The following is a 27183-nucleotide window of genomic DNA, read 5'->3' on the forward strand; positions in this document are numbered from 1 at the left end:
AGTAAGGGAGTGTCAGAATGTGCAGCTGCTGCAGTAAAGAGCAGAAGGAGGTGGTAAGCAGCTAACACAGGTTGAGAGATTACTAGAGAATGTTGTTGTGGCTAGTAAGTTGGTCTACTGTCAGTAGACAGTATTTTGACTAGTTCTTTTATGCCCTTGTTAGAAAGCAAGAAAACCATCAGTAGCTAGAGAGCTAAGTTGAAGATGAGATAAACAGTGGATGTAGGAATACATGCAAGTTGAAATCATAAAATGAGAAGAAAAGAAACAAAGTGTTTTGAATTCAGAGCATATGTTGGGCTAAGGGAGAACAACTGACATGGAAATATGGAAGAAACATACAGAAATAAGGAATAGTTCCATAGGGAGGTTCATGCTGAACAGCACAGTGAAGGATGGAGGAAACCAAATCAAGGACAGCGTGATGCTAATTGGGTTGGTGTACGACTTTTTTTGCTTTGATACCTGCTTCTTGCTGGTATTCATTATGCTCTTTGAGCTTTACCTTGCTTAACAAGAATAAAGAAAGAATAGTGCTCTCTGTTGAGTAGTGGATCTTATTCTGATAGGAGGTGGAAAAGAAGTTATTTAATGTAAGATGACATAGCAATTGCTTTTTACTGCTTTTACCTGTCATTGCTGCTGAAAGATGGAAATTTCTTCAAATGCTTAACTTTTGGGCACTGTGGTTTAAATGCGTATGTAGGTTACTGTTCCTTTAAATTCTTGCATTTTTGTGTTTTGTTGAATATTGTCCAAATTACCTGTATGACTTAAACGGCTGTCCAACAGAAATGTGGGGCTTGTAGTTTTTTTGATGTAGGAGAAAAAATGAGTATAGAATATACATTTGCAGAGCCAAGTAATTGTTCGAATTTTTTTCTTTTGAAAAGGTGAAAAGGTCTCATTTTCCCTAGACACAGTAGGAATCAAATGGCAAAGAATCGTCATCTTTGTTTAGTGAGCAAGCTTTCTTCCCAAACCTTTAGACCACAAGCAAACCTATTTGCATGTGCATGTTTTCTCTCTCTCAATACCGTTTTCAATTTCTTCTTGAGCACGTGTCCTTGATTATCTCTTCTTTCACTTTTTTTGCAGTATATTCTGCTGTTTCTCTCTCTCCTATTGAAGCAATACCCTGTGAAAGGTCATGTCAACTCTTCTCCCACGTAATTCACATATGTGTTCAATTTTGAACGTTCTCTGTTTTGGGTGGTGATATGCACTGAAGTTTGAAGGCCACTAATGTTTCTTTTTCTCTGTATCCAAACATAAGCCTGATGGATTGTTGTTTATGAAGTATAACATTCCCACCTCTAACTCCAGCAGGATTTTAACCCAGTCTGTAATCATGGTGTTACATGTCAGTTTTGCGCAGTGGCTCCCAAAATACTGATGTTCAACATAATCCACATTCAAATAAACAATTAAATAAACTGCATACTTTGCAGACTTCACTGTATATGTGACAATTTTCTCATGCTATCCATTCCAAACTGTGATTTAGTTGCCTTTGATTTTCTAATGTAGAATTTTTGCTTTTTGCTTGGTTTTCCTGCAGACAGCTGGGAAAGTTAATTTACAAGATTCTCTTTTCGTGAGTCTGCTGTTTCTGTGAAATTTCCTAATCAGAAGAGACCTGGCATAGTTTTCTCCCTGAAAATCTTCTTTACCATGAAGACATTGTACTTCATCAGCAACCTTTTATATTCTCTCACATAGATATTCTATCTTTACTTGACTGAGGTTTTGCTAACATTACAGTCTAATCGCAGAGCATACATGTAAAGTATATTTATTATACTCGCCTGTTATTCATCCCCACTACCTTCTGTTTATTCCTCTGTGAGATTTCAGTTTTAAACTCCCCAAGATTTTCTCTAGGTCTGATATTGTAATGCAGTATTTAGAGGGAAAGCTGTCTTTGAAAGTTACTTCATTTGTCCAGTAGATCTCAATACTATGTGCAAATGAACAACTTTTTCTTCCTTTGGGGCTAAAAAGCTTCCCAAAATTCCGTTTTCTGTTCTGAAAAATACCCCATATTACACCAAATGAAACCATCTTATTTGTTTTCATGCAAATGAAATCATCATTACTTCCTTAAGTGCACTTCGTTCTTTAAGCAATGAATTTCTTGCTCATTTCTTTTTAGGTCATCAATATTACCAGCTTTATCATCAGGCTTGAATATTAACTGGGAAATGGGGGAGTTGCTAGGAATATAGCTACCATTTTCTTGTAGTCTGTGGAATTCCTGACCTTAATTATGAAGTTTCTTTAAGAAAAACCAAACCAAAACAAACTTGCGCTCTTCTGGGGCCGTTTTTATGTTGATAGCTCTGAACAGTTCACAAACAGTTTATGATGCTTTAGCTCTTTTGAAAAAGTGAGTGTTACCATCTAGGTGTGATTAAATAGATTGGCAGGACATGATGTGTGCGATCTCTTCCGCTGTATGCTGAAATATGTTCAATAAAACATATTCCACTTTTAGAATGTCAAGTCTTTTTTCTTTTGGGTACATTTATAGTTGCTGGTATTGTATGAAACCTCAGGGGACCCTCAGCCACACCAGGGTAACTTCTCAGGGTTTGCTTATGCTTGCCATGGCTCCTGGGCTACGTGTTTCTAAGTAAGTGTAAAAGTTGCAATGGCAAATGGAGGACCTTTTGATCTACCTAGTAACAAGGGACACGGACTCTACTATTTGAGCACTGGATAAGCATAGCTGGATTTTTGAGACCTTTGTTAAAGGAGCATCAGCACAAACAAAAGCTGAGGTCTGTGACTGCCAAGGGAGAAAAAGAAACCAGGCATAAAACTTAGTGTCTTGTTGCCAGAACTGCAGTGAAACGTCAGATGCCCTTGCCGACTGTGTTGAGTGCTGTAGACCAACAGTTGATGCTTTCAAGCTTGTGACTGCTTTCATAAAGGTTGCCATAGCGTCTCATTCCCTTGGAAGTCTTTCATTTGCTGTTTCATCCTCTTGCGAGTGGTGTGGAAATGAAGACCAAGAGTGCTGTAATAGTTCCATTATGATAATTAACAAGAGCTTTTTTTTTTTTTTTTTTTGCAGTCATTAGTACATGTTGAGCTTCTTAAAGCCAGAACTCTCAGTGAGATGTAGAGATTGGTTAAAAGTTATGGTGTGCCTTTCTAATCCATTTCCCCAGGGTTTTGACCACCCCATCTGTTGAATAATTTTGTACCAGACCAATGTGGACATGTATCATTGTGGGATCTGAAAATGTTTTCTGATTTCTTGATTCCTTACCTGCAAAACTCTTTCAAGTTGTTCATACCAGAGCAAAGCACCTTGTTGAAACAAGGCTGATGGGGGATCCATCTGTTCCTGATTTGAATCCACAAAATCTGGACCTTTCCGAGCTAATACTTTTTCAATATGTGAGTCCTACACTGCTTTGCTGAAAAGCTATCTCAGTAACTGGTTTTATAGTGTTTGGCACTGACAAGGGGCCACTTGTCCAGTACAAAATTGATACCCAGAAGTTATTTTCCTTGCTTCCCTTTCACTAGGACAATACACACTTTCTTGGTGATTGCTGCAAGGTTGTTAACAGTAGTGAAATCCAAATTTTGTGATGATATTGTAGGTCCAGCTCTTAAAACGAGGTTTCTTCCTACTTAGGTCTATGCATAGGTCTACCCTGTGTGGTCTCTTTGTACAGGGTTCAGAAATGAAAACGAATTCTGGCTTTCATTCTGCATTTTAGCTTTTTATCGTTACAGCTCTAAGCACAGGTAAACTCTACCCCATTTCCATACATTTCACAAATATTTTTGCACAGTCATCAGTGAAATTCTCTTAGCTGTTTTACTGCTTTGAGGGAGGGGCATCAGGGGAATGACACAGGAACAAAACAAATTGAAGGTATCTTATTGCTAGGTCATTGAGTGATCCCTGAAAATAAGGCTACCTGGTTACTTCACTTATTTTAGACAAAAATCGACGTGTAGCTCAGAACTGCCTTAGATGCAGATGTTTGGGTTTTATTGGGTTATTTCATATAACTACATTGCTTCATTTGATGTGTCCATAGTGTTAACTTCTTAGCTTTGCTCATTTTTACAAATAACACCTAACAATTTTTATTTATTCATTTAGAACTAGTGTGAAAGGGACTAGTAGGTCCTTGCCATCATATGACTTTGACAGAGAGTTGTATGGTATAGTACAATGCAGAAATGTTTCGGTTTTATGTGCTGCTGGCTGCTGCTGCTGCTTTTCTTACACAGAATTGGTCAAGATTTGTGACTGATGTCACAACAGCTTGCAGAGTCTTTGGCCTACGTTTGCTGTTTTTCTGTAGAAAATCTGGCATCCGCTGTTTTTCTGTAGTTTGTCCAAAGAAATCCTTGATGAGATCACATCCTCCCCTTGTTCATCTTTGCAGGTTTTCTACCAGGTCGGTCAGTCTGTCCTTTCTGGGTCTAGTTCTTAGCTATGAGCATTTTAGTTCCAATCTGCAAACCAAGGATCTTACGTCAGGTCTGAATGATTCTCTTCTGGGGATAATGTTGCAGAAATTGTTAGAACCTTAGCATAGCCGACAGCTGAAGGAGTCTTGCTTTCTATTTTTCCAGTTATTCTTTTGCATTGTGATATTGAATTCAATCACATAAGCTCACCAATTAGGGCAGTGTTTCTTTTTTATTTAAGCTGGTACAGCTAATCCATGGAACACATCTACTTCAGTTTCCTGTGTTTTTGGGGGGCTGATCTAGTTTAGGTTCCTTTTCTCTGACTTATATACTTAGTTATTGTCATCTTCTGTATTCATGAAACCCTCTACATTTGTTAAGGTACTAGAAAAATTGGCTGACACCTTTGCTGCATCTCACACTTTATCTTTTTCTGATTTTTTAGGGCCATAAGAATTGTAAACTCTTGATTTATAGAAAATGGGAGAAAATTTAGTCCATCCTTCTGCTCAGAACAAAATTACTGTTTTGTCCAGCTGAGTCTTAAAAACCTCCAACAAAAGAGGTTCCACTGCCTTCCTAGCAGTCTTCCATTGCCTTCATAGCAAAGAATTTTTTTGTAATGTCTTAAACTGTCAAGACACAACTTGTGGCTGTTGCCTGTTGTTTTACCATCTGCCATTGCAAAGAAAAGTTTGAATATGCTATCTTTGCAGGACTCTTTCAAATAGGCCTAGGTTACTAGTTGGTTACAGCTTATACTCTTCTCAGCAGACTAAAAAAGCACAGTTCGTAAAGCTTTTCTTTAGAGGTCATGTGCTCTAGGCTACTCACCCTCTGCGTAATCATCTACTTGACCCTCCCAAGTTTCCCTATGTCCTTCTTGACTTGGTGAGGTGAGCAAAACTGAACTCAGTGTTGCAGGTATGTCCTCACTACTGTTGAATAGAAGGGAAGAGTAACATCCCTCAAACTGCTGGCCATGCTTCTCAAATTTTGCCTTACTGTGTTGAGTTGAGAGTGCATTGTTGTCTTCCAGTTTGGCATCCATCATGACAAACATATCTCTTTCAGCAGGGCTGCTACTCAGCCAATTACTTCTGAGCTGCTTCTGAAGCATGGTGATCTGCTGCAAGTGCAAATCTCTGTGCTTCCCAGTGTTGAGCATCATAAGGGATTTGTTGGCCTAGTCCTTAAGGTTCTCAAGGAAGCAGCCCTCTCGATTGAACCTCTGCTCTGGCTGTATCCACAATCCCAGAAGATTTAGCATTGTTTTGCATTTTTTGTGTCATCATCCAGGTTTCTGATGAAAAAGTTGAGCTTTATAGGCTCCAGTATTGACCCAAGATTACTTGACTTGTTTGACATTCAGCTGACAGCCAGTAGTTGACTATGTTTTAAACTTGTTCAGTTAGTTTTCAAACTATGTGAGTCAGTTTATTCAGCCTGCATTTCCTTAGCTTGGAAAGGAGAATGCCGTGAGAGATGGTGCCAAAAGTCTTCATAAGGCAAGGTGTATTACATCTACATCTTTTCTTTCATTCTTGTAGCCAGTTATTTTATCACTGAAGCCAATTGTGTTGCTTCAGCATGACTTGCCATTGGGAAATTGGTTTCCTATTCTGGATTAACATCTTTTCCATTATGTGATTAGAAGAATACATGCTCCCATGATTTTTTCCAAGGACTCAACTGAGCCAGATCAGGCTATAGTGCCTTCGGTGCTACTCTTTACCTTTCTTAATTGAAAATGGCTATGATTTTAGAATTTTTTTATTTTTTTTTTTTTTTGCTGGCTTTCCCCCCTGCCCCAGACCACGGACATCAAGAACTCCCCTGATTTACCATGATTTTTTGATAAGCAGCACCCTGCAATTGCATCAACCAATTCTTTTGGCACTTGCAGGTGTATCTAGTCCAGTCTCATGAATTTACATACATCCAACTTCTGTAGGTCCTCTGTAAGCTATAGTCCAGCCCCTTTCTTAAAAAGGGGAAAGTAGGTCAGGTTGGTGAAAGCATTGTCCAATCAAGCACTGAATATGACCAAGGTTAGAGATTCCACAACCTCTCTGGGCAACTTCTTCCATTATTTAATAATTCTCATTGTGCATATGGGGAAACATCTTCATCATTGGCATTTCCTTTGTTGCAAATTTTGGCCGTTGATCCTTATCCTTTGGACATACATCGCATGCTTCAACATCCATATCATCTAATTGACTCTCTCCAATATGTTGATGTCTTGCTTGTACTGGAGGCAGTACTCCAGATGCAATCTCTCCAGTCCTAACCAGAGGAAGATAATCATGTCGCAAAATTTTCTGGCTACTCCTGCTAATGCAACCTGTATACACTTGACCTTCATGGTTGCAAAGGCACGCTACTGACTCATTTTCAACTCGTTATCTGCTAGTGTCTTTTTTTGCGAATCCACTTCCTAGCCTTCGAGCCCCCAGCCTGTGTTGCTGCATTGGGTTACTGAACTCTAGGTGCCGGACTTTCCATTTGCCCTTGGATTTCTTGTTTCCTGTTTTTCCAGCCTGTCAAGGTTCATTTGGATAACAACCCTGTCGTCCAGTGTTTCAGTTGGTGTGTCTTGTTCCTCCTCTCAGTATGGTATTATGCACAAACCTGCTGAGAATGTATACTGTCCCATTGTATAGGTATTTAATGAAGACATTGAACAGTATTGGCCCAGTATTGATCCTTGAAGGACATTGCTGGTAAGTTAATGCGGGTTTTTTGTGTTGTGTTTTTTTGTGCGTTTTGGGTTTTCTTGTTTTTCTTTTTTCACTGTGTTTTTTTTTCTCCCAAGAGCACCTTATAGTCTGCTTAGTCCACATCTCACCAGCTTAGCTGTAAGAATGCTATAGGAGACAATGTAGAAAGCCTTGCTCAAGTTAAGCTAAACAGCGTGTGGTGTTCTCCTCTCATCCACTGAGCCGTTCATCTCACCACAGAAGGCAATGACGTTATTTGAGCACAGTGTGCCCTTGCCAAATCCGTGCAGGGTGTGCTCCCAGTTGCTTTCATGTGCTTGAGTGCAACTTGGGGGGGATTTTCTTTGATAGCTTTCTGAGAACTGAGATGAGGCTGACTGGCCTGTAGTTCCCTGCACATTCCATCTTGAACGTGTGTGTGACAGTTGCCTTTTTGCAGTTTTCAGGCACTTTCCCCAGTCATCGTGTCATATCCGAAAGGGTAGAGAGTGGCCTCACAGTAACCCTGGCCGTGGGCACCCTGTGATGTATTTCTTATGGCTCTGTGGAATCTCATATGTCAAATCTGCTTCAATGGTCCTTTCTCCTTTACTTTGGTTCCACCACTGTTTTATGCAACTTATATTTGCCCTTGTGATTACTGTTGCATCTCTCGCTTCGACATCATTCTTCAGATCAGGTATGCCAACCTTTTTGTCTTGTGATCGGAGAGTTTGTAGGCCAAATATCAATATACTTACTCTGGTTATATTATGCGGTGCTAGACTGAGCGTGTGACGATTCTTTCATTAAACAGTATTTTGGATGCAGATCACAAATGTTGTTATTCGCAAGTTGGTAATAGTGTAGGATGGAGCAGTTAATATGCTATGAGGGCAGCTGCATAAATAATTAAGCATAATGTGCACTAAGGAAACTTAGTTTTACTATCAGCGTTTTACTTTGGAGTCAGTTGAAGTGAAGATGAATATGAAGAGCCTTAGTTATATGGCAAAAGTAATGTGCTCCTTGTGGGTAACTCTGTTTCCAAATATTCTTATCTGAAATAATGACAGTAGGTGGAGTCCAGATCAGTAGTAAGACATCTAAATATATGTGTTGGTTTGTAAGTGCAAGTATATGTCTACGTTCTCATTATAGGCTTTGCTAACTAGGGAATGACTTGTCTCATCCTGAGGTAGAAACCTAGTGGCTGGTCCCATGGTTAGTCACTAACCAGTCCATATACTGTCACCTAGATCTTTGTATCCTGTAATAGGAGTTTGCTTTCAGTCACACACCTACGTTAAAGGTGTGTTAATCTAGTGCTAAAGCCCTACCCTGTAAATCAAAGCCCATATTTATGTATTCCAGCAGATGTTTTGTTACTAGATTAAGTACTGTTGACAGAAGTTGCCTTTCTTGTAATATTATTTCCACGTATATTTAGAGAGTTTATGGGCAGGGGTTGGAGAGAGGGAAGAAAATATTGCATGGGACATAATAAGGCCTGATTTCCTACATAGTTGCATCTCTTTCTCCTGCTCTATTACTTTCCTCTGTGATGTCTCGTACAAAACTCCTGTCGCAGAAGTTTGTGGTTCTGTCTTCTCCTTTGCTTTCTTAGAGCTGTGGCACAAACCGTGCCCTCTCTGCCAGTTGACTGAGCTGGTAGGAGCCTCCTCTCTCAAGACCTCTGCCCATTAAATGTGTTTAGAAATTGATAGGCCATCCTAAGATATTTCTAGGGGAAACACAGGCAGTTCATGCCAAAGATAGATGCCTATAATGGAAATACTGTTCTTCAAAGCTTCATTTATGAAGAGGGAAGGAGTTCCAGAGGTATTTTTGGGTATTACTGATTTCATCTTAAAACAAGTCTGAGTAGTGTCCTGGGAGTATATCCACTGTATTTTCTCTTATTTTTCTCTTCAATCCATTTCTATTACTAAAGGCCATAAAGTTACAAATTAAAAACCCAGTAATAAATAAATAAAAATCCCTCAGGTACTACAAAGAGTTGGTGCTAGGAAACCTTTTGGGATTGTTTCAGATGGGCGGTTTTTCAGAAAACCTTTTCTTCTCTAGTGTGCATTCTTGCTTTCAGATGCTGCAACACTGTACACATTAGAAATGAGAAGTTAAAATAAGTTAAAAACTGGACAAAAGCTACTACAAGAGTCTGTGTGAACCTGAAAAACCTACCAACACATTTTGGACTTGGTGTTGCTGAGCTTCTTTTTTTCATTGCTGAATTTATAACCTTATGTTGCAAATGCTACTTGTGAATGAAGCATTGTCAGTGGGATTTCCATTTTGGAGTTGTTCAGTGAAATCAATTGAAAATGAAACTTTACAACTGATTTTATGGGTTCATGATCAGAAACGTTGTATGAAACCTACTTTCTTGGGTAAGGACTAATCTTTTGTTTTAGTCATTAGACGTAAATTTTTTTTTTTCCCTTGTGTGTGACCGGAATTACAATTTCAGTTAAATTGGAAACAGTTACATTGGACAGCCTTTTCCATTATAGATGGTCATGTATTGGATAAAGAATGCATAGTCATCCCTGTAATAATTTCATCAAGTTTTTCAAGTCTGTTTAAGCTAGATCTGTTGCTTCAGAAGCCTGAAATGTGGTTCTTATGAGATTGGAAGTATTCTGTAGAGCTTAAATAGCCCTTGAAGTTGATACAAACAGCTTTGTGGATTTAGCAAGCACTGATCTCTATTCCAAGTGATGCACGTGTGTGATCGTACTCTGACAAGGGCAGGCTTCTGACTCTGCTTTTTGTAACAGCACCTGTAGTTGCAAATGGTATATCGTTATTTTGGCAGATGCTTGTGTATGTCGTAATTCATCTTGATGACATTTTAATTCATAAGTAGTCACTTGATGAAGTAGCTTTTTTACTGAAGGAAAGATACGGGAGTTCCGTCAGTCAGCCACTTCCAAAGTGATGGCCTAATAATGACTTCATGTATGATAAATGAATGCATGAACTGATGAACATGCCTTGTTTATTTGGCAGCATACTGTTTTATTTCCCATCACTGCATTCACATAAGCAAATAATTTAAAAGTTATACAGGTAAGCATAAATATTTGCCTGAATTCATCAAATCTTGATTAGCTTTAAGTGATAAAAACTGACAAAGACTCCTCCTTTAATCCTTTGAACATTTCTAGAGAAGTAAGTTATGCTGCACTTAAAATGAGGAGCCCACGTAGTGCTGGAAGGCAGTCTAGTACTTAGTGTGTTCCTTTTGGCCTCTGATATTTTCTGTTGGGTTTTATTCTGGTTGTCTTTTGTTGAGGGTTTTTTTTCGTGGTTGTTTTTAAGTGATGCTGTACTCCCATAGTTGAGGCACGCTGAACTTGCGAAGACTTTCATGCAGTAGTTCTGTTTGGTATTTTTTCTTTTGTTTACCTTCAAATAGGTTTCAGCTGAATCTTTTCAGGGGACAATGTGAATAAGAAATTTAAAATGAGTTGCCTTTAAGGTAGAATAGATCTTACTGTCCAATTCATGACCATGTATTCCTGTGACAAAAACTGAAGGATGCTTTCTCTAGTATAGTAGTAACATGTATCAACTTCTACAACATGTTCAAACATCAAATACTGAATTGGACCTCTGTGTACTGGAGATGACAGCTGTTTGGGGAGGGTAGTTTGGGGTTTTTTTGCAATTATTCTATGGGAAGGTATAATAGCAAAGAGCCAGGTATGTAAATATTTGCTGATCTGTTATGACGGTGTCTTATTCTGTCTAACAGCAAACATGAGGTCGGCGTCAGAAGAGCCAGTCCCACTACATGAAGAATTTATCTATTGTTGTGGAGCTGCTACCCATGTCTTAAAGTGTGGGCCCTGGAAGGACCTCTCAAAAGATGAAAGTAAAAATCTACCCAGGCTCTTATTCATGATTATTCCTGGTAAGAGTCTTTTTTTGTTGTTTAAGTCTAGAAGTGCGATGATTGGAAAGGATTTGTTCAATTTAAATTTCAAAAATCTCACTAGGTAAGTGTAGAATTTGGCCCGTGCATATGGCCAAAAAAATCAATAGTATTGCAATGGTGAAATTTGTTGTTTGATTATTACTGTTATCTGTGTTCCATAATGGTGGTGTAAGGTAAAACTGAGAAATTATGATGTCTCACTCATTTGCTCTGTGATGATGGTTTGCTGACAGCATTGTGGTTTTGGTTTTATGGTTTTTTTTCCTATTGCTCTCGTGTTTATTTCTTGCATATTGAAGTAGTACTGCAATGTCAGCTGTGTGCCAACTGAAAGATGAAAGTTACAATATTTGAGGGAAAACTCTGGATCCAGTACTTTTTTAAAGTTGTGTTTTTTATAGTAAATGGTTTTTAACTTAGAATTTTGCATGTGAATTTTTATGATAAGCCCCTTGAACTCAACGAGCATTGTATAGTTCTGAGTTATATTTAAGTCTGGTCATCATAAAATGAACACTCTCAACTTTCATTTAGCATATGTTAAAATTAATGGGGAAGTCCTAAATTCATTGAAGTCTGCCATTAGCAAAAGTAGAGCATGAGCCCACTCAAGCAGAGATATTGTGACTCTTTCACGGCCTTAGAATTTGCAGATTTCTAATGTTTCCTATAGTTTATTTGAATGTATTGGATATTGTTGTTACTTCCTCAAGAATTAGTGGTGCAAATAGTGACTCTTCTGACTATCCACATCTTCAGCTTATTGTTCCTGTTAGAATATACTCTGTTGCTGTTTATGGGCCAGTGTGTGAGTTGGTCCTTACTTAGTGGTGAAAGAGAGCACAAGTTCCATTTCTCAGTTTTTAACCAGTGACAGTGAATTTTAAATTCTTTCCTTAACTGAAAAGAAGAAATAAACTTCCTATGTTTACCTCTTGCTGCTGTTTCGTGGGAACAACTTTTTAAGCCAGATACTGCATAGTGTAACTTTTAGTAAAAGACTGTGTGTATGGATTGAAATCATCAGACAGTTTTCCAGAGGTACAAGCCTGATTTGATGCTTTTGAATTGCTCCTTTCTTCTAGTTAAGACATTTCTGGAAGGCTTAAATGAACAACTAAGTGAAGTGTTTCTTTTTCACCCAAGCTCTGGAGCTTTCACCTGTCTTCAGGTTGTGATACTCATGTGTTTGGGTTGGTAGTAGAGCCTGTAACTAGGGTAAGCCTGTAAAGCTACCTTATGTTGGAAGAAAGATTTGTGGGGGAAGAGCGCAAAAGCATCCAAGACAAGGTACCTCTGCAAGGCATGTCAGTTATTCTGCTCGAAATATACTGAGTCGTACAGACTTTATGAGCTCTATATTCATTATAGGAAACTTTTCATGGAAGAAAATGTAGCAACAGGGCTACATGGAGCTTATTTCCTGCAGAACTGTTCTGTGAAGACTCCTGAAAAACATTTTACATTAACTAGACAGGTATCCAGAAATAGATATCAGTGAAATATTCAGAGTGCTTCTGTCATGGGCTGCAAGCTTTTGCAAGTAGCTGATTTATGGTTTTGCTCTTATTTCAGAATTATATTGGTAACAAACTGGAAGTTCTCTCACTGAGAAAACAATGAAAAAATACAGCAACCACAATAATGTTGTCTTTGTTTTAGATACCCAAATTCAGTAGTGAATCAAGTTACCCAGGCTCCTTGCTGTGACTGGCAGGGAGCCGACTAGGACCTGGCATAACATAATGCAGTTTATTTCTCATAAATGAAGTGTTGGTGTTTTTTCCTACTGGTATATGCCTCATTTTTAGCGTTCAAGGTTAATTCTGTCTGCCAACACAAAAAACACAGCCTTAGGAGAGATCCGGACATTTGGGTCATCTGGCAACATGTTCATGTACCTAAACAGTTAGGATTAGATAGCATTCCCCTCATGCTTTTGTAACTTCCCGAGTATGAAATGTGGAGCCCTTTTCGGAGTCCAGCTTTTTTCACACTTGAAAGGCATGTGTCCCCACTTGAAATTCTTTATGGAGTGAAATAAAGAGGGGCAAAAGGAGAGCTTGGTCGCAGAAAGAAATAGCCAGACAAGGCAAGGGCAACTCTCACTCAAAAAGGAGAGTGTGCACCTCCAAGTGTTCCTTGATCTGAACCGAATGTGGTTAGTCCTACTGTATGTGATGCATTGTTCTGTGTATTAAACTGCTCTGGTACATACTTTTCCAGTCTTAAACAAAATCATATGCATGAATTTCATTATAGGTAATCAAACAGATTTGGAGGTGGGTATAGAAGAGAAAGAAGATAAAATTCTCAGCTTGTCCTGGAATCGAATTGTTGCAAGAGATTTGAAAATAAATCCTGTATACTTATTTTCTTTTCATTTTTTTTGTCAGATTTCTTCATAATGGGGAGCATTTATATCTGGTCTGACTTTTTTTTTTTTAAAAAAAAAGGGGGGGGAGAGAGGGAGGAAGCTGACTCCAAAACATTCTTCTACTCTGAAATCAATGGCAAAATTCCCATTGACTTCAAATGATTCTGCCTCCTGAGGACTGATAGCTCAGTGTGCATGAAGCAGTTGGAATACAAAACGTGCAGTGAAGTTCAATCTCATTTAATTACAACAAGCTAATGTTTTTATTAATGGCAGTCTGTGTAAACTTATGATTTTAGTAAAGTTTTACTGTATTAGTTGAAATGTTTAATGTGCACTTTTTTGCTCTAGAACGCTTTTTCCTTGTGTAAGCAAAACCTCTGCTTAGAAGTAATAATGTGTTTACTGAAATAATTACTGTGTAAAAGGCCCCATTTTTTCTCAGTCTGGAATATATACGTATGCTTGTTTGCCTTTCTTAATATGAATTCTTTTCTATTAAAATCGATGAGATTTACCTATGAGAGTAAAATTAAATGTGTACAGTTGAACGATCAGGTGCATGGTTTTCTGGAAATGTAGGCGTTATGGAAAGGACAGGAATTACTTTTTTTCCTCTTGTGTCATAAAGGTCTGGTTTCCTTTTTGCAGTGTTTGTTTAGTGTAAAATTAGCAGTGAAGTATAAAATCTACTACAGCAATATTTAACATTGCTTGGGTTCATTGAAAACCAGGATCCACAAAATGAAATGGAATATATTTTTACTGTTTTAAGAGTATCTGTCTATTTGTGTCTGTGTATTTATGAAACATTTAACTTTGTAAATAAATACAGTACAAATTTTAAAACCACTGTGCTGTTTAGCTCATGAAGTTTTGCTGTTCATCAAGGTTTTTTTGCATTTCATTGCAGGAGTACATTGTAATACCTTCATTCCAGGCTTCATAATTTTTGTTACTGTTGCTGTAAACTAGGCTGTAAATTGGCAATCTGTACTCAGGAAGCTTAGTTCACGGTTGATAATGCCTAATGTAAAAAACTTTTTTTTTTGTGGTAAAGCATGCTACAGAAGTTTCGTTCATTAATATACAGAAATAATTTCAGAATTCGGTTCTTTGACATGCATGCAGAGTACTCCCTGTGCTTGCCAAGTTCGTTGATCTGTCTGCTTGCAGTTGGATTGCTGCTAGATTATTGGATCACCTTATTGTTTTAACAACTCATGTAGTGACTTGGTGATGTTTAAGGCCTATGAGGACTTAACCAGACACTTTTTTTTAAAGTATAAAGATTTAATCTCCTGAGCTAATCCTCTGAGTTGAGAGTTGCTTATGGTTTTCTGTACAACAGAAAGTGAGGGCTTGGATTCTGATCTTCTCCTCGGAGTAGTTACGTGTACTTTCATCAACAAGACTGTTGTCACTTGAAGACTACTTAACTATTTTTCAGCAGTGAAGGTAGGGCAAACAATTTGCCCGGATTATGACAAGTCTAATGTGTTCTCCCTTGAAGTGAGACTTACTGTTAACTTTAAAGTCTTTGACATTGTACTTTTGACTGTAATGTAGGGACTCTGAAAAACTTTCAATACATTACCTGGCTTTGTCTTCACCTGCTGTTTTGATATTTAATAGTTATCACCTTCAACATTTGCATAGAAAAGTTGTATTAAGAATCACTGAATAATAATACTTTGCACTAAACCTATTGGTGTAGCTCTGAAGCTTAGTTTGTATTTTATTTTTTCTTTGAATCCCACTAAACCAGCTTTTTTTAAGTTGTTAATCATTCACTCTGCTCAGCAGAAGAACTCTTCAGCAGTCTACTGTCACCACCAAGACCAAGGGTTTTGTTTAATAATAAAAGAATCTATTTCCTCATTCTACAAACTGTGTAAAGCATGTTTACTCCAATTCCCTTCAGTTTGGTTTTAGAATGTGCTTTGATTTTATACAAAATTTGTGTCATTAAATGTGCTTGTTGTTATGTAATCTGAACATTATAACCATTTGTCTACAAGAACTGCATTGGATCTAGTGAGGACTCATAGTGTCGACAGATGAGGTTGCAGTATGTAGCTTCTGGCAACCTTGGCCATAATGTAATCCAGAATCCTGTATGTGAATCTCGGTACTTAACGTGTGATTAAATCAATAAAAAGAAGATGGATCAGAACTGTTTGTGTGAAGCAAAATCTGATTTTGGAGTAGAGATCACTCAAGTTACTTGAGGAAGGTACTGCCATCCACTCAGACACTACTTTTTAAGTCAGCGGCCAGTGTCTCCTCCCCCAAGGCACTGTAGTGTTCACCATTTGCCTTTGAAATGCAGGTGGAGGAAAGGGGAATGCTGCTGGCAATGGACAGCCAGGTTAAGAGGAAAGATGACATTTTACCTCCTGGGCAAGGGGACTTCTGGGTTCTGGGTCATGTTCTGCTCTGTATGCTTTGTGCTCACAGTGACTGAATGAGCTGCAGCAACAATGAACAAAGTCACGAATCTGTTTTGTCTGAATGCATTAGACAGTAAAAGCTGCTTTTTTCCTTTTTCCGGTTTTGTGGTTTGTGTTGGTTTTTTTTTTTTTTTGACTGCATAGTGCCAGAGCGTCAGCAGTAGGAAAAAATATCTGTCCAGCCTCACCTCATCTCTTACCTCTGCAGTTTTGTCACTACCAGCCTGATTATGAGATCTCTCCTGTGGTTTGTTTTGGGGATTTGAGGGGGGGGGGATGTTTGGTGGGTTTTTTTGTTTTGTTTTGGGGGGGTGTTTGTTTGGTTTTAGTATTTTGGTTTTTGGTTGTTTTTTTTTTTTCCCCAGCATCAAGCTGTGTCTAAGTCACCTAGTTCAGAAAGGGACTCTTAAGGCCCAATTTCATCCAACCTAATATTAAACACCTAATTAAGATACTAAAGTAAGGAGCATAAATTCCTAGGCACTTTGTGTAATTGGTAGCTAGGGATGGGCACTGCCGTGAGCGTTTCTGCCTACTGAGAGGTTAGGTTGCCCTGAGATGTTGTGAAGTGTCCAGCTGTGGAGATAATGAAAACTTGACTGGGTGCATACCTGGGCAACCTGCTCTAGCTGACCCCGCGTGAGCAGGGGGTGGGTTAGGAGATCTCAGGTGATCCCTTCCGACTTCATTGGAACAGGCTGCCCAGGGAGGTGGTGGAGTCACCATGCCTGGAGGTATTTAAAAGAGGTGTAGATGTGGTGCTTAGGGACATGGTTTAGGGGTGGACTTGGCCGTGCTAGGTTAACAGTTAGACTCAATGAACTTAAAGGTCTTTTCCAACCTAAATGATTCTATGATTCTCTGATAATCTTAGATAAATACTTGATTAGAATTAGCCACTCCTTGAAGAGCTGCAATTTAAGGTACCCTCTCCTTGCCTTTGCAGCCATACTACATTATAAGTGCCTTAACACTGAACTTGGATTTGTTGAGCGCTAGGAACCAAATAGAATTAAAAATTGGTAAGGAATGAAATATGGTACTTAAATATAGTACGGAAAGAGTATGCCAGAAGAGGGAGCTGTTTTAAAGATTAGAAAAAAAAATATAGTGGTTTTTGGAAAGCTTACTGCTGTAATAGCCAGCTATACCATGTACTAGCGGGCTTCAGGCTCTCATCTGAATGCATAGATAAGCACTGAGTGTTTCTCTACTGTATGCGTATCACAAAAAATTTAGTAGTTTTATAACACCATTCATGTGACAGTGATTAATAGGTTATGTTGATTGTTGAGGGTCATAAAAATGCCTTTTACTTGCGTTAGGAGTGCAATAAAGGAAGTCTAGTTAGAGCAGAGAATATAAGGGTTGGAGTGCTGCAGCTTCTGTTCCCACCCTTTCCCCTGGGTTGCTTTTCAATAGATGGCCAGTCATTCTCACAAACTGTGTACCAAACCAGCAAACAAAACTTCTTCATTCACATTTGCAAAATTTATATAATCTACCACCCAAGTCTCTAAGATAGCATTCAGTTACAATCAGCTAACACTAAGTAAATAAATTAACAATAAAAGCACAGCTGCATAGAGTGAGACAACAAATACTTCTTCTCCTGAAATGTTTAAATCATTGACCAACTCCATGGGCAGCTGCACTCTTGCTGATTGTGTGAAATTCTTGTGCCAGGACATATATCAACTTCTGATGCACAGCAGTAAATACCCAAAGGATGTGAAGGAAAAAAACTAATCACATTTAAGTACTTCAGGTCTTTATTAAAGGAATCATTCATTTAACTTTGGATTTTGGTGGTTTGAATTAAGTAATGCTTTTAGATGCAATGAGAATTTGTAGATGAAAGTCATAGCGCCAGTGCGATTACACTCTATTGTTGAAATAAGCTACATAGGCCTCCTGTTTACACCCTAATTTGTACTTTATTTTGCTTAATCCTATATTACATAGTTTTGATGACCTAAAACTGAGGCTGATAAGCTGCTTCCTATGTGGATGTATATTTTCCATCGTATTAACACTGTGCTTTATGTATTTATCTTCACTTAACTCTAATAGTGTAAGATGCAAGAAGTTGCACAGGTTCTATTTTGCTTATTTTGACTGTACCTTCCCAAGTACAGCAGAGAAGGGAACTTTAGGTGCTCAAAAATGAGGATACTGAACACACCTGATTTGAGGAATAAACTTAAGAATCTTGTTTGGTTGGAGTCTTGGCTCCCTTGACAAGGCATGTGAAGAGTTACACAGCTCACAATGGCATCTAGTCCAGCTGACACACTTGAGTCACATGTGGCTAAGCAGCAGGAACCAAAAAAGTCTGTGTTTTGCATCTAAAATTCTCTCCTGAGGTAGGTGTTTATATCCAAACAGATGAGCAGGATCCTCTTTCTGTGTATACGCAGAACTGTATTTATTTAAGAAAGGTTCCTCTTTTACATATTAGCTTAGTAGCAGCATTCGTCTGTTCTGTAGTATTTGCAGTGCTTGAAATTAAACTTAGTCCTGAAAATATTATGCTTTAGTAGAGTGTTGACTGTAGAACATCATGTCTGACTGCAAGTTAGCCAAGAGAGAATGGCAGTGAATCTGCAGCCCTTTCACGGGGAGAGGAAGAGAAACGTTATGCTCTTTTATCGTGTCTTCTCCTGCACAGCTACAGCACAGGACTTGAAGCAACCACTTGATGCTTTGAATATGTTACTTGTCTGCTGGGCTCCTCTTCAGACTGGCTCTGGGAAAACTAGCTGGTGTTCCTAAAATTTTCAAGACTGTCTTTCCTTGTATCCCGCCTGTCTGTGTTACCACCGCCAGTGATCGACATCAGCTAATCGAGGTCTTCCTGGAAAGTCTCTACCATTCCCTGCTTTTATTAGCAGGTGAGACTTAAGTAATTGAATCTCTCTGTGGATTTGGGCAGCCTGTAAGGAGACTGGGTGGCAGGACTGGGCTATTCGTAGAGCTTTTGCCCTCAGGTGTCCTTCAGAAGCATCAAGTAGACATTGCTCTGTCTAAAGTAGTGTGGAAGTTAGAAACTGTTTGTAGAGTGTATATTAAGACCCACCAGGCACTGGAAATCTAAGAGCTTAGTGCTTGGAGCATTTAGAAAACTTCCTGAGGCCATTATTTCACAATCCAAAATGTTTGTCAACAATACTGGCATAAGGTATTCCTGTTCCCACCACACTGTGCCACTCCACCCCTCGGGTATGCCGGAACAATAGTTTGGGAGATCATGCTGTGAATTAAGTAAATACATACATTTATTTCTGGGATCTCTTTAAAGCTGAAACAGTTGCCTGTTTGGGTTCACAGCATGCCCCCCCAGAGTTGTGCCAGTGTAATTCATGGGCTGGTGAGCCATGGTAGGGGGGTGGGAATGGCAGTCAAGGGAGAAGGTGGGAGTTCCTTCAGCTGGACTTGCTGCAGAACTTTCTGTTGTTAAATTCTGGTGTCAGTCCACAACACACAGCACATATATGTGGGTTCACATGCTCAGTCTTGAGACTTCTCTGGAAGGAGTTGGTACCCCACCAGTCACACCAGGTGGTAGTGATTCGCTGAGAAAGCCTCTCCCTTGTGGCTTCGGCTTTTGTTTACGCTGCAGCTCCAGATGAAGCTGCCAACTCCTTGTGTTTGACCCTGGCTTCTCAGATTTTGACATGGAGAATTTGTATTTTACATTACTTAGAATTTTTCTTTCTTGCCTGAATAAAAAAAATGACAGTGAGAAAGGAGCTTTCTTACTGTCCAGTAACTGGCATATGTGATGCAAAAGCAATCGATGAGAACAGACTATGCTGTAGAGTTAAAAGTTTGTGTAGTGTGGCAATCCAGGTAGAAGGTTCTACATAGAGCACAATAACATGTTTTCCCCTTTCACTGTGACTACAGGTCTTCTTATCAGTGGATAAGGTAATAAGAGCACAGCTTTCTGTTTCAGTTAGACATAAACACAGCAGAACGCTTTTGATTCACATGCTTGCATGGGAGGTGTATTGTATATGACCATACTGTGTAAATTTACACTTGGAACAGGAGCAAAAGCACACAAACACCCCCCCCCCCGCCATCTTCCTGATACTTCCAAAGCCACTTTTCTAGCCATTTCTTTATCTCTAGCATGAATGTTCATGTCTTAATGATGAGATCAGTCTTATTTTCAGCTGACCACATATTTTCTCAGATGGCAATGCATATAAGGTACTGTTAACTGGTGGAGATCTTAGTGGTTGGTAATGCCTTAACTTTCATGCATAAATTATTTGGTCAGTTTATTTCTCATTTATAAAATGGGAATAATGAAATCTCTCTGTCAAGTACTTGAGGACCTATCAGTGGGATGTACTGTCTTGACTCACACCAAGGTTCTTCAAGAGCTTTCCCCTTTATTTCACTGAGCTAAATAGTTTGACTTCCTAAGAACATTATTCTTGGGGCATAACAGTAATTTGTCTGTACGTATTTGATATCTACTTTTAAGCTCTGTAAAACTTTGAATACATCAGTCAATTTTCCCTAGTTTTTTTCTGAGAGATAAGGGACATAGAATAATACCAAAAAAATAAGAGTTTGGCTAGAAGACATACATGCTGGTAGAGTATGCCTTGAAGGAAAGGTGTAAGTGTGTTCTACTCCATATTATATATTAGAAAATTAAATTCTTAGGGCACTGCTCTCCATTATTTTTGCTGCTTATGGACTACTCGTTTGTGGCTAATATTTTAAAATATGCTGACAGTTGTGCTTTGTTTACTGGGTCAGCCCACCAGCTTCCATTGTCTTTAGAAAACAAAAAAACCCCTTTCATTAAAAATAAAAACTTCCTCATGCAAAGAGAAGCCTCTATGTCAGATCTAGGCTTGAAATATGCCATTTTTGTTGAATTTCCCAGTGCTCCAGAAGTACCTCCGATGGGGCCTTGGCGCATTTGAGCTTGTTAAGTTTGAGGAGGCAGAGTAATGACAGGATGGTTAAACATCCAACTGTGCTTGACAGTATTTCCCTCCTCTAAATCTGGGTGGCAGATGTGACTTACTGAAATTTCTCAATCCGCAGTCTTCTCTCGGTGTCCTCTCCCTGCTAATGAGACGTTGTTTTCAGCATGGATCCTTCCTGCCTGGCTGCGGGCAGCGTAATCAGAGGAGGAAGTGATCCCTCTCCTGCAGCATACAGAGGCTGGAGTTGGACAACGTTGTGGAAAAGTTGTGTTCTAGGGTAATTTGCTTCATTTGGCCATTTAAAAAAGGATCCGTTTCTGTTCATGTGATGTCTCAGGCAGGAGGGAAGAAGAAATTACTTACTGAAGGACCTACCTATAAAAGAAATCCAGTGTTCCCATGTGCATCATGTAAAATAATGTAATTAAAGTGTTTAAAGCTACAGCACCAGTGTACAATGTACTACTTCCTTCCTGGCAGCTACTACCAGAAGTACTGGAGTTGACATGGATTTGCCTTGATATTAAATGTTTTGACCTAGTTATCTCTGAAAATAATAAAAAATAAATATCCCCTTCCAGATTCTAGTTAACACATGATCTCATTTCTATCCCAATAATAACTCCTATGGATCATGGAAGCTATGTTAGAAATAAATGTTACTCCTTATGTTTAGTATCTGGATTATGGAAAATAGTAGACCCAAAAATTCAGTAAGTCATAGCTCTTGCTCTTGTTTTCTTATTATGGGCATCAGGGAGGATTATGATCATTGTCCTGACTTGATTTTTGAAAGCAATCCTTGGTTATTCTTGATGGATTTAAAAACTCCCATAAGAATAAAAAAATCCATAGTAATACATACTTACATACTGCCTTCCACCTTTAAGTTTTAGATCTTTTATATCGGTCATCGCAGCCTTCTCTTAAGAGGCAGAAACTCTTCACAGTAGGTCTTAAGTGGCTAAACAACTGTGCTTGTGAAGTGGCTTGTGTTTATGAATGAGGAAAGTGTTTGCCTGAATGAAGTGTTTCGGTTGAAGTCTTCATGGAGCATCTACTTAGGAGCAGTACTAATACCGTAATTACAAGGCCTTTTTCCTCAGTCAGAGATACAGTGGTGTCAATGCAAAGAATTTTGTCCTGAGGTTGTGGATTGATAAATCTTGGTTTATCCATATGCAGAACAGTTTGATCTTTTGTCTTGCATTTCTGAATACTGATAACAAATGCAAATGCAAAATTTGGTTGCAAAAATCACCTTAGACTGTTCATTTCAAATACTACATCCCTTTACAATCTTGATACACAAAAATTGGAGAAACACATCTTCAGTCTTTTTTCTGAAATTAAGTATCTGCATGTTCTCTGTTGCTAGTTGTTTCCCACCTGGCATTTTGTTCTGAAGAATATCTTAAAAAGCAAAACCAAAAATCTATTAACCTCAGAGCCCCCAACCCTATGCTTTTCTTTTTCGTAACTCTGACCAATGGTAGGGAAATCTCTGATACAGATTTGAAAATGTACTTTCTGGTGCCTTTTGAATGTATTGTTTGTTTCCTCCTGGTATATTATTCAAAAAGTGATCAAATCTGCAGAGCTGTTTATCTGTACAAAACAAATAACTTGCGGTTATCTTGGTTTTGAATTGTTTGTTTTTCTTGTCTTTGTCTTTTTCCTGAAAAAAAATCATCAGGGTTGTGCTGTTATTCAGATGTTTCATAGGCTTTCTCGTGAACCCATTTGACATCAAGTCTTGTGTTCCTCTCTGCGCGCTTCCTTTGTTCTCCCCCTTTCTTTCAGAAGGAGGTTTATTTTCTGCTGGTCCAATTCTACTTCAGACCCTGTAGCCGGCTGAAAAATTCCCACTGGTAATTCTGGACCCAGTGCAGTGCTCACTACAGCCTCTCTACCAGCATTAGTTGTAGAACGAATTGGATCAGACAGACCAACCACATCTGGGGAGTTAAAAGTAGTTAAATCTACCTTCATCTGCCTAAGCAGATGCTTAAGAGACTGTGTATGTGTAGGTGTGTACTAGGAGACCTAATTAAACGTGTTAATTTTTCATTTGCTGTGGAGAAAATGGAACAAAAATTATTTAATTGTAAGTGCTAGAAAATCCTGGTTTCTGCCTTTAAAAAGTAAGAAATTCACTAATCCATTATAAACTCAATTTTTTTTGGTTTTATATCTCAATCTTAACTCCCTTCCAGGAACCATTAGTTTACAGACATAGTAAAAAACCCAAATAATAAAATCAAGGCTTTTTTGTATGTATGTACCTGTTTTCCCTGGTTGAGACATTAGAGGTAACTGTTGAAATACATATGTGGACTTTCTAACTCTTGCAATATCACTTAATCACAAAGTCCAGTAGATTTGCAGTGGGCACAATCAGGATTTCAGACTTTGTATCCTGTCTGCCTGCATAGATGATTTTTATCCCTCATATGAGAAAACAGGAATGTGCTGTCACAATTTCTAGATGGGAATTTTTATTCACAAGCTTCAGGCACAGTTGTCACTGGCAAAACCAGCTGTGTTAGGTTAATTCGGGTTTGTCAGACTGTCCATGCGATTTTAGAGGTAAATGAACCCACATTTGTCCTAAAGGTGGAACAGTGTTAGAGAAGAGCAGACAAGCTTATTTGCTTTGCAAGATGCCTATAAAGAATGTGTATTATAAAATCTTATATGTAAGTTTTATAGCTGTATCAAACTAAACATTGTGTGTGTGTATAGGGAAAAAATGTGAAATGTTCTTGAAAAACCTCTCTAATAAGCTGTGTTACAGGCACCTGGCTGAATCCTTCTGAGATTCCCTATTTTCACAACCCAAGCAAATATATTAAGGTGCTTTCCAGCCAAATTCATGATTCCAGAGTTAGAGAGGATCAAACAAAGTTTTCACATGTGTTTCTGTATAGTGTCCTTGTAATTGTTTGCTCTTTGGCTGATGCTGCTCCCTTAGTGTACGGACTATAAATGGAATACAGGACAAAGAATGCCCGTCTCCTAGATGTGCAAACAGGTGAAAGCTTAATTGACGTGAGTTTATAATGATCGTTCAAATGTTATTTGACATGTTTTATTTGAAATCCCTTGACCTTACATGTTAGAGAAACCTGTGTTTCCTTTTAAGACCTGATCATCAGCCGTGGTGTCAGTTTCTGCAGTTTTCTCCCAAGTGTGAGAACATCATTGTGTTTTTTACATGCTCCATTTAAATCCTTCTGACATCTGCGTGGGCTGCTTTCCATTCATTAACATAGGGGAGTTGCATCTTCTTCCATGGTGGCTGGTCAGACGCCAAAGGCAGATTAAGTTTCCTTGAGCAAGGAACTTGTCATTTAGGCTTTTCAAGCTGGAACTGGGAGCTTTGGCAGCTCTGCGAAGACTGCCACAAAAATTATTTTTGTGTGGTCCTGCTGTGCGCCCCTGGATTTTAAATTTGATTTATGGCTGCTCATTTGAAAAAAAAAAAAAAGTCTGCATTTGGTTTTGTTGCAGGAGATTATCGTGTAAATACTGCAGCATACTTAGTTAATTCTGAAATTTTGGATTATTTCTAAAATTAAACTCATGGTAATTGCTGGCTTATTTTCCAGTTCCTCAAAGTTCTCTGTAAACCCACTGTTGGCTGTGTATGTCCCTTCTTCTATTCATGTAGCTGCCTTTATTCTTTATGATCCTACTGAGGTCCCAGAGCAGACAGACAGCAACTGCTAGAGAAGCACATGAAGCACCACAGCTGAATGCCAGCTACTGCTCCCGCAGATGGTCAGACTTCTGGAGACACAACTGAAAACACAGCTCACAGGACAGCGCATGCAACCCAAAAGCTTGTTTCAAAACAAGGTGCAAGAAACCTTGTCGCTGTTTGGAATGATTTAGTTACACATAAATTTCTTCTCCTTCACTCCTTACCACTTGGCGTTTACTATAGGCTGCTTAAATAAATCCTTTTCAATTTAGATATCCCTTCCAGAACTGCTAAGAGTTATTTTCAGTTTCAGTCTCAACTTCATTTGAGTAAGCTGTATATATTTTTGATCTACCCCTTTCTGGACAGAAGGCTTTTCCTGTATGTTTTGGTGTATATCTTTGTTTCTAACCTGGAACATTTTACTGTTGTGGTCTAAGTTGTACATTCCTCAGTAAGTCTAGGAATTATTTTTGCACAGAGTTATCTAATGCTAGTGTTCTCTTAATGTAAAATTTAAACTATAATTAACATTTTCTGTTGCAGAAGAATTCAAAATGCTTGACAATTTGTAAGCTACAAGAGCTGTCATTGCTTCTGGGGAGTAGCTAGGGTCTGTGACTTTTTAAATGAGCATTGTATGTTTGTTGGTTCACATTCAGAATTAAGCTGATTGAATTGCACTGATGGCATACTGTATATAAGTTTAAACTTCCTGAGTCTGAATAACTTCTTTTTTGGAAGTGTAGCATCTCAAATATTAGTATGTATTTCATTTTAAGACAGGCCAAGTTTGACTTTATGACATGTTGTATAGGAAATCATGTGAAATTAGGATAAAAGTTACTCTTTAGCAGTGATATCTTGGGGCAGATATTTAGTTTGTACAAATTGTTCTCTCTCCACTGCTAGCTGTCTTCATAAGAAGGAAGCAGTTGGCATTTAAAATCTTGGTTTGCTGGAAAAGCATTAACAAGAAAGTTTGAAAGTGAAAGGCAGGCAAATGCATGTTTATAAGTAATTTTCATGTTTTTAACTATGTGGGTGATTAAAGAATAGTAGTTCCAGTTCTTGAAAGTCTGTATCTGCAGTATATAGAAGTGGAGAATATTTACCTCCTAATATAGCTCAAAGTTACACCTCTGCACATTCAGTTGTTCTGTACCATTTTGCTTTAGCTGTGGGTGGAACAGATCGGAAAAGGAAGAAGTGGATTCCAGTCTTCAAATTGAAAACGGAAAGACTTTGAGCGTAGTGTAGAATAACTGGATGAAATGCTGTGTATTACGGAGAAGAACAGAGAAGGTGGCAGGAGTCCTTTGGTTATTGAAACTTATGAGTACACCAAATAACATGTGTTCCAATTAATTGTGCAAATCGTCCATTTGACATACTTTTCCCATGAAATACTTAAAAATCTTTTGCAAATTAAGCTAATATGCAGTGTATTGTAGTTTTATGTCTTTTTCTGTTATGGCCACCATTTACAGCTGTTGTTTAAAAGACTTCTGAAAGAACATAAACACTGTTGAAAATTAAGCACAGTTGAGAGTAACTGCTTAAGATGTGCTTCTTAGTTCAGATGACTGCAACTTGAGATTTGCTGGCATGCATCAATGATTCAGGTGCCCTGAGGTGTCTGAGGATTGATGTGGTATTCAAATAACTGGAGTAACCTTCAAATCATGGAGGTTAACACTGCATTTACTTATGGTTTCCTTTTTTTGACACTTACCTGCTGAGTGAAAGAACATAGGCAGTTTTGGTTTGATATACTGGGAAATCCTTAAAATGCACAAATGAGCACTGCATTGCCTGGGTGCCTTTGTGATGAACCTGGTAGTTCTTTTTCTGTAAAATAAAAATAATTTAATTGAACAATGTCAACTGCAGTAGATGAGCCCAAAATGAGTGGAGAAGAAACTGAAGTTCCATAAGGGCAAGTGTAGGGTCCTGCACCTGGGGAGGAATAACCCCACGTACCAGTACAGGCTGGGGGTTGACCTGCTGGAGAGCAGCCCAGCAGAGAAGGACCTGGGAGTCCTGGAGGACAACAAGTTGACCATGAGCCAGCAGTGTGGCCTCGTGGCCAAGAGGCCAATGGTATCTTGGGGTGCATTAGGAAGAGTGTGGCCAGCAGGTCGAGGGAGGTTATTCTCCCTGTCTTCTCTGCCCTGGTGAGGCCACATCTGGAGTACTGTGTCCAGTTCTGGGCTCCCCAGTTCAAGAAAGACAAGGAACTACTGGAGGGAGTCCACCGAGGGCAACGAAGATGATGAGGGGACTGGAACATCTCCCTTGTGAGGAAAGGCTGAGAGAGTTGGGTCTGTTCAGTCTGGAGAAGAGAAGACTGAGAGGAGATCTCATCAATACTTACAAATACCTTAAGGGTGGATGCCAAAGAGGATGAGGCCAGACTCTTTTCAGTGGTGCCCAGAAACAGGGTAAGGGGAACAGGCACAAACTGAAACCGAGGAAGTTTCATCTGAATACAAGGAAGAACTTCTGTACTTTGAGGGTGGCAGAGCACTGGCACAGGCTGCCCAGAGAGGCTGGGGGGGCTCCTTCTCTCGAGAGATT

General features: G+C 38.9%; 1 protein-coding gene across 1 annotated transcript in view; it reads left to right on the forward strand.

The window, feature by feature from the left end:
* Positions 1-10934: 10934 nt before the first annotated feature.
* LOC104159057 (chromosome unknown open reading frame, human C2orf43) overlaps positions 10935-27183 on the forward strand; it is a gene marked incomplete at its 3' end in the record, with an annotated part of 42522 nt that continues 26273 nt past the window's right edge. The window contains exon 1 of the mRNA XM_009696865.1: positions 10935-11088. Coding sequence (XP_009695167.1) covers positions 10935-11088 — 154 coding nt within the window. The remainder of the gene's footprint in view (positions 11089-27183) is intronic.

The sequence above is a fragment of the Cariama cristata genome, unplaced genomic scaffold (genome assembly GCF_000690535.1).
Source record: "Cariama cristata isolate BGI_N322 unplaced genomic scaffold, ASM69053v1 scaffold8563, whole genome shotgun sequence".
Lineage (NCBI taxonomy): Eukaryota > Metazoa > Chordata > Aves > Cariamiformes > Cariamidae > Cariama > Cariama cristata.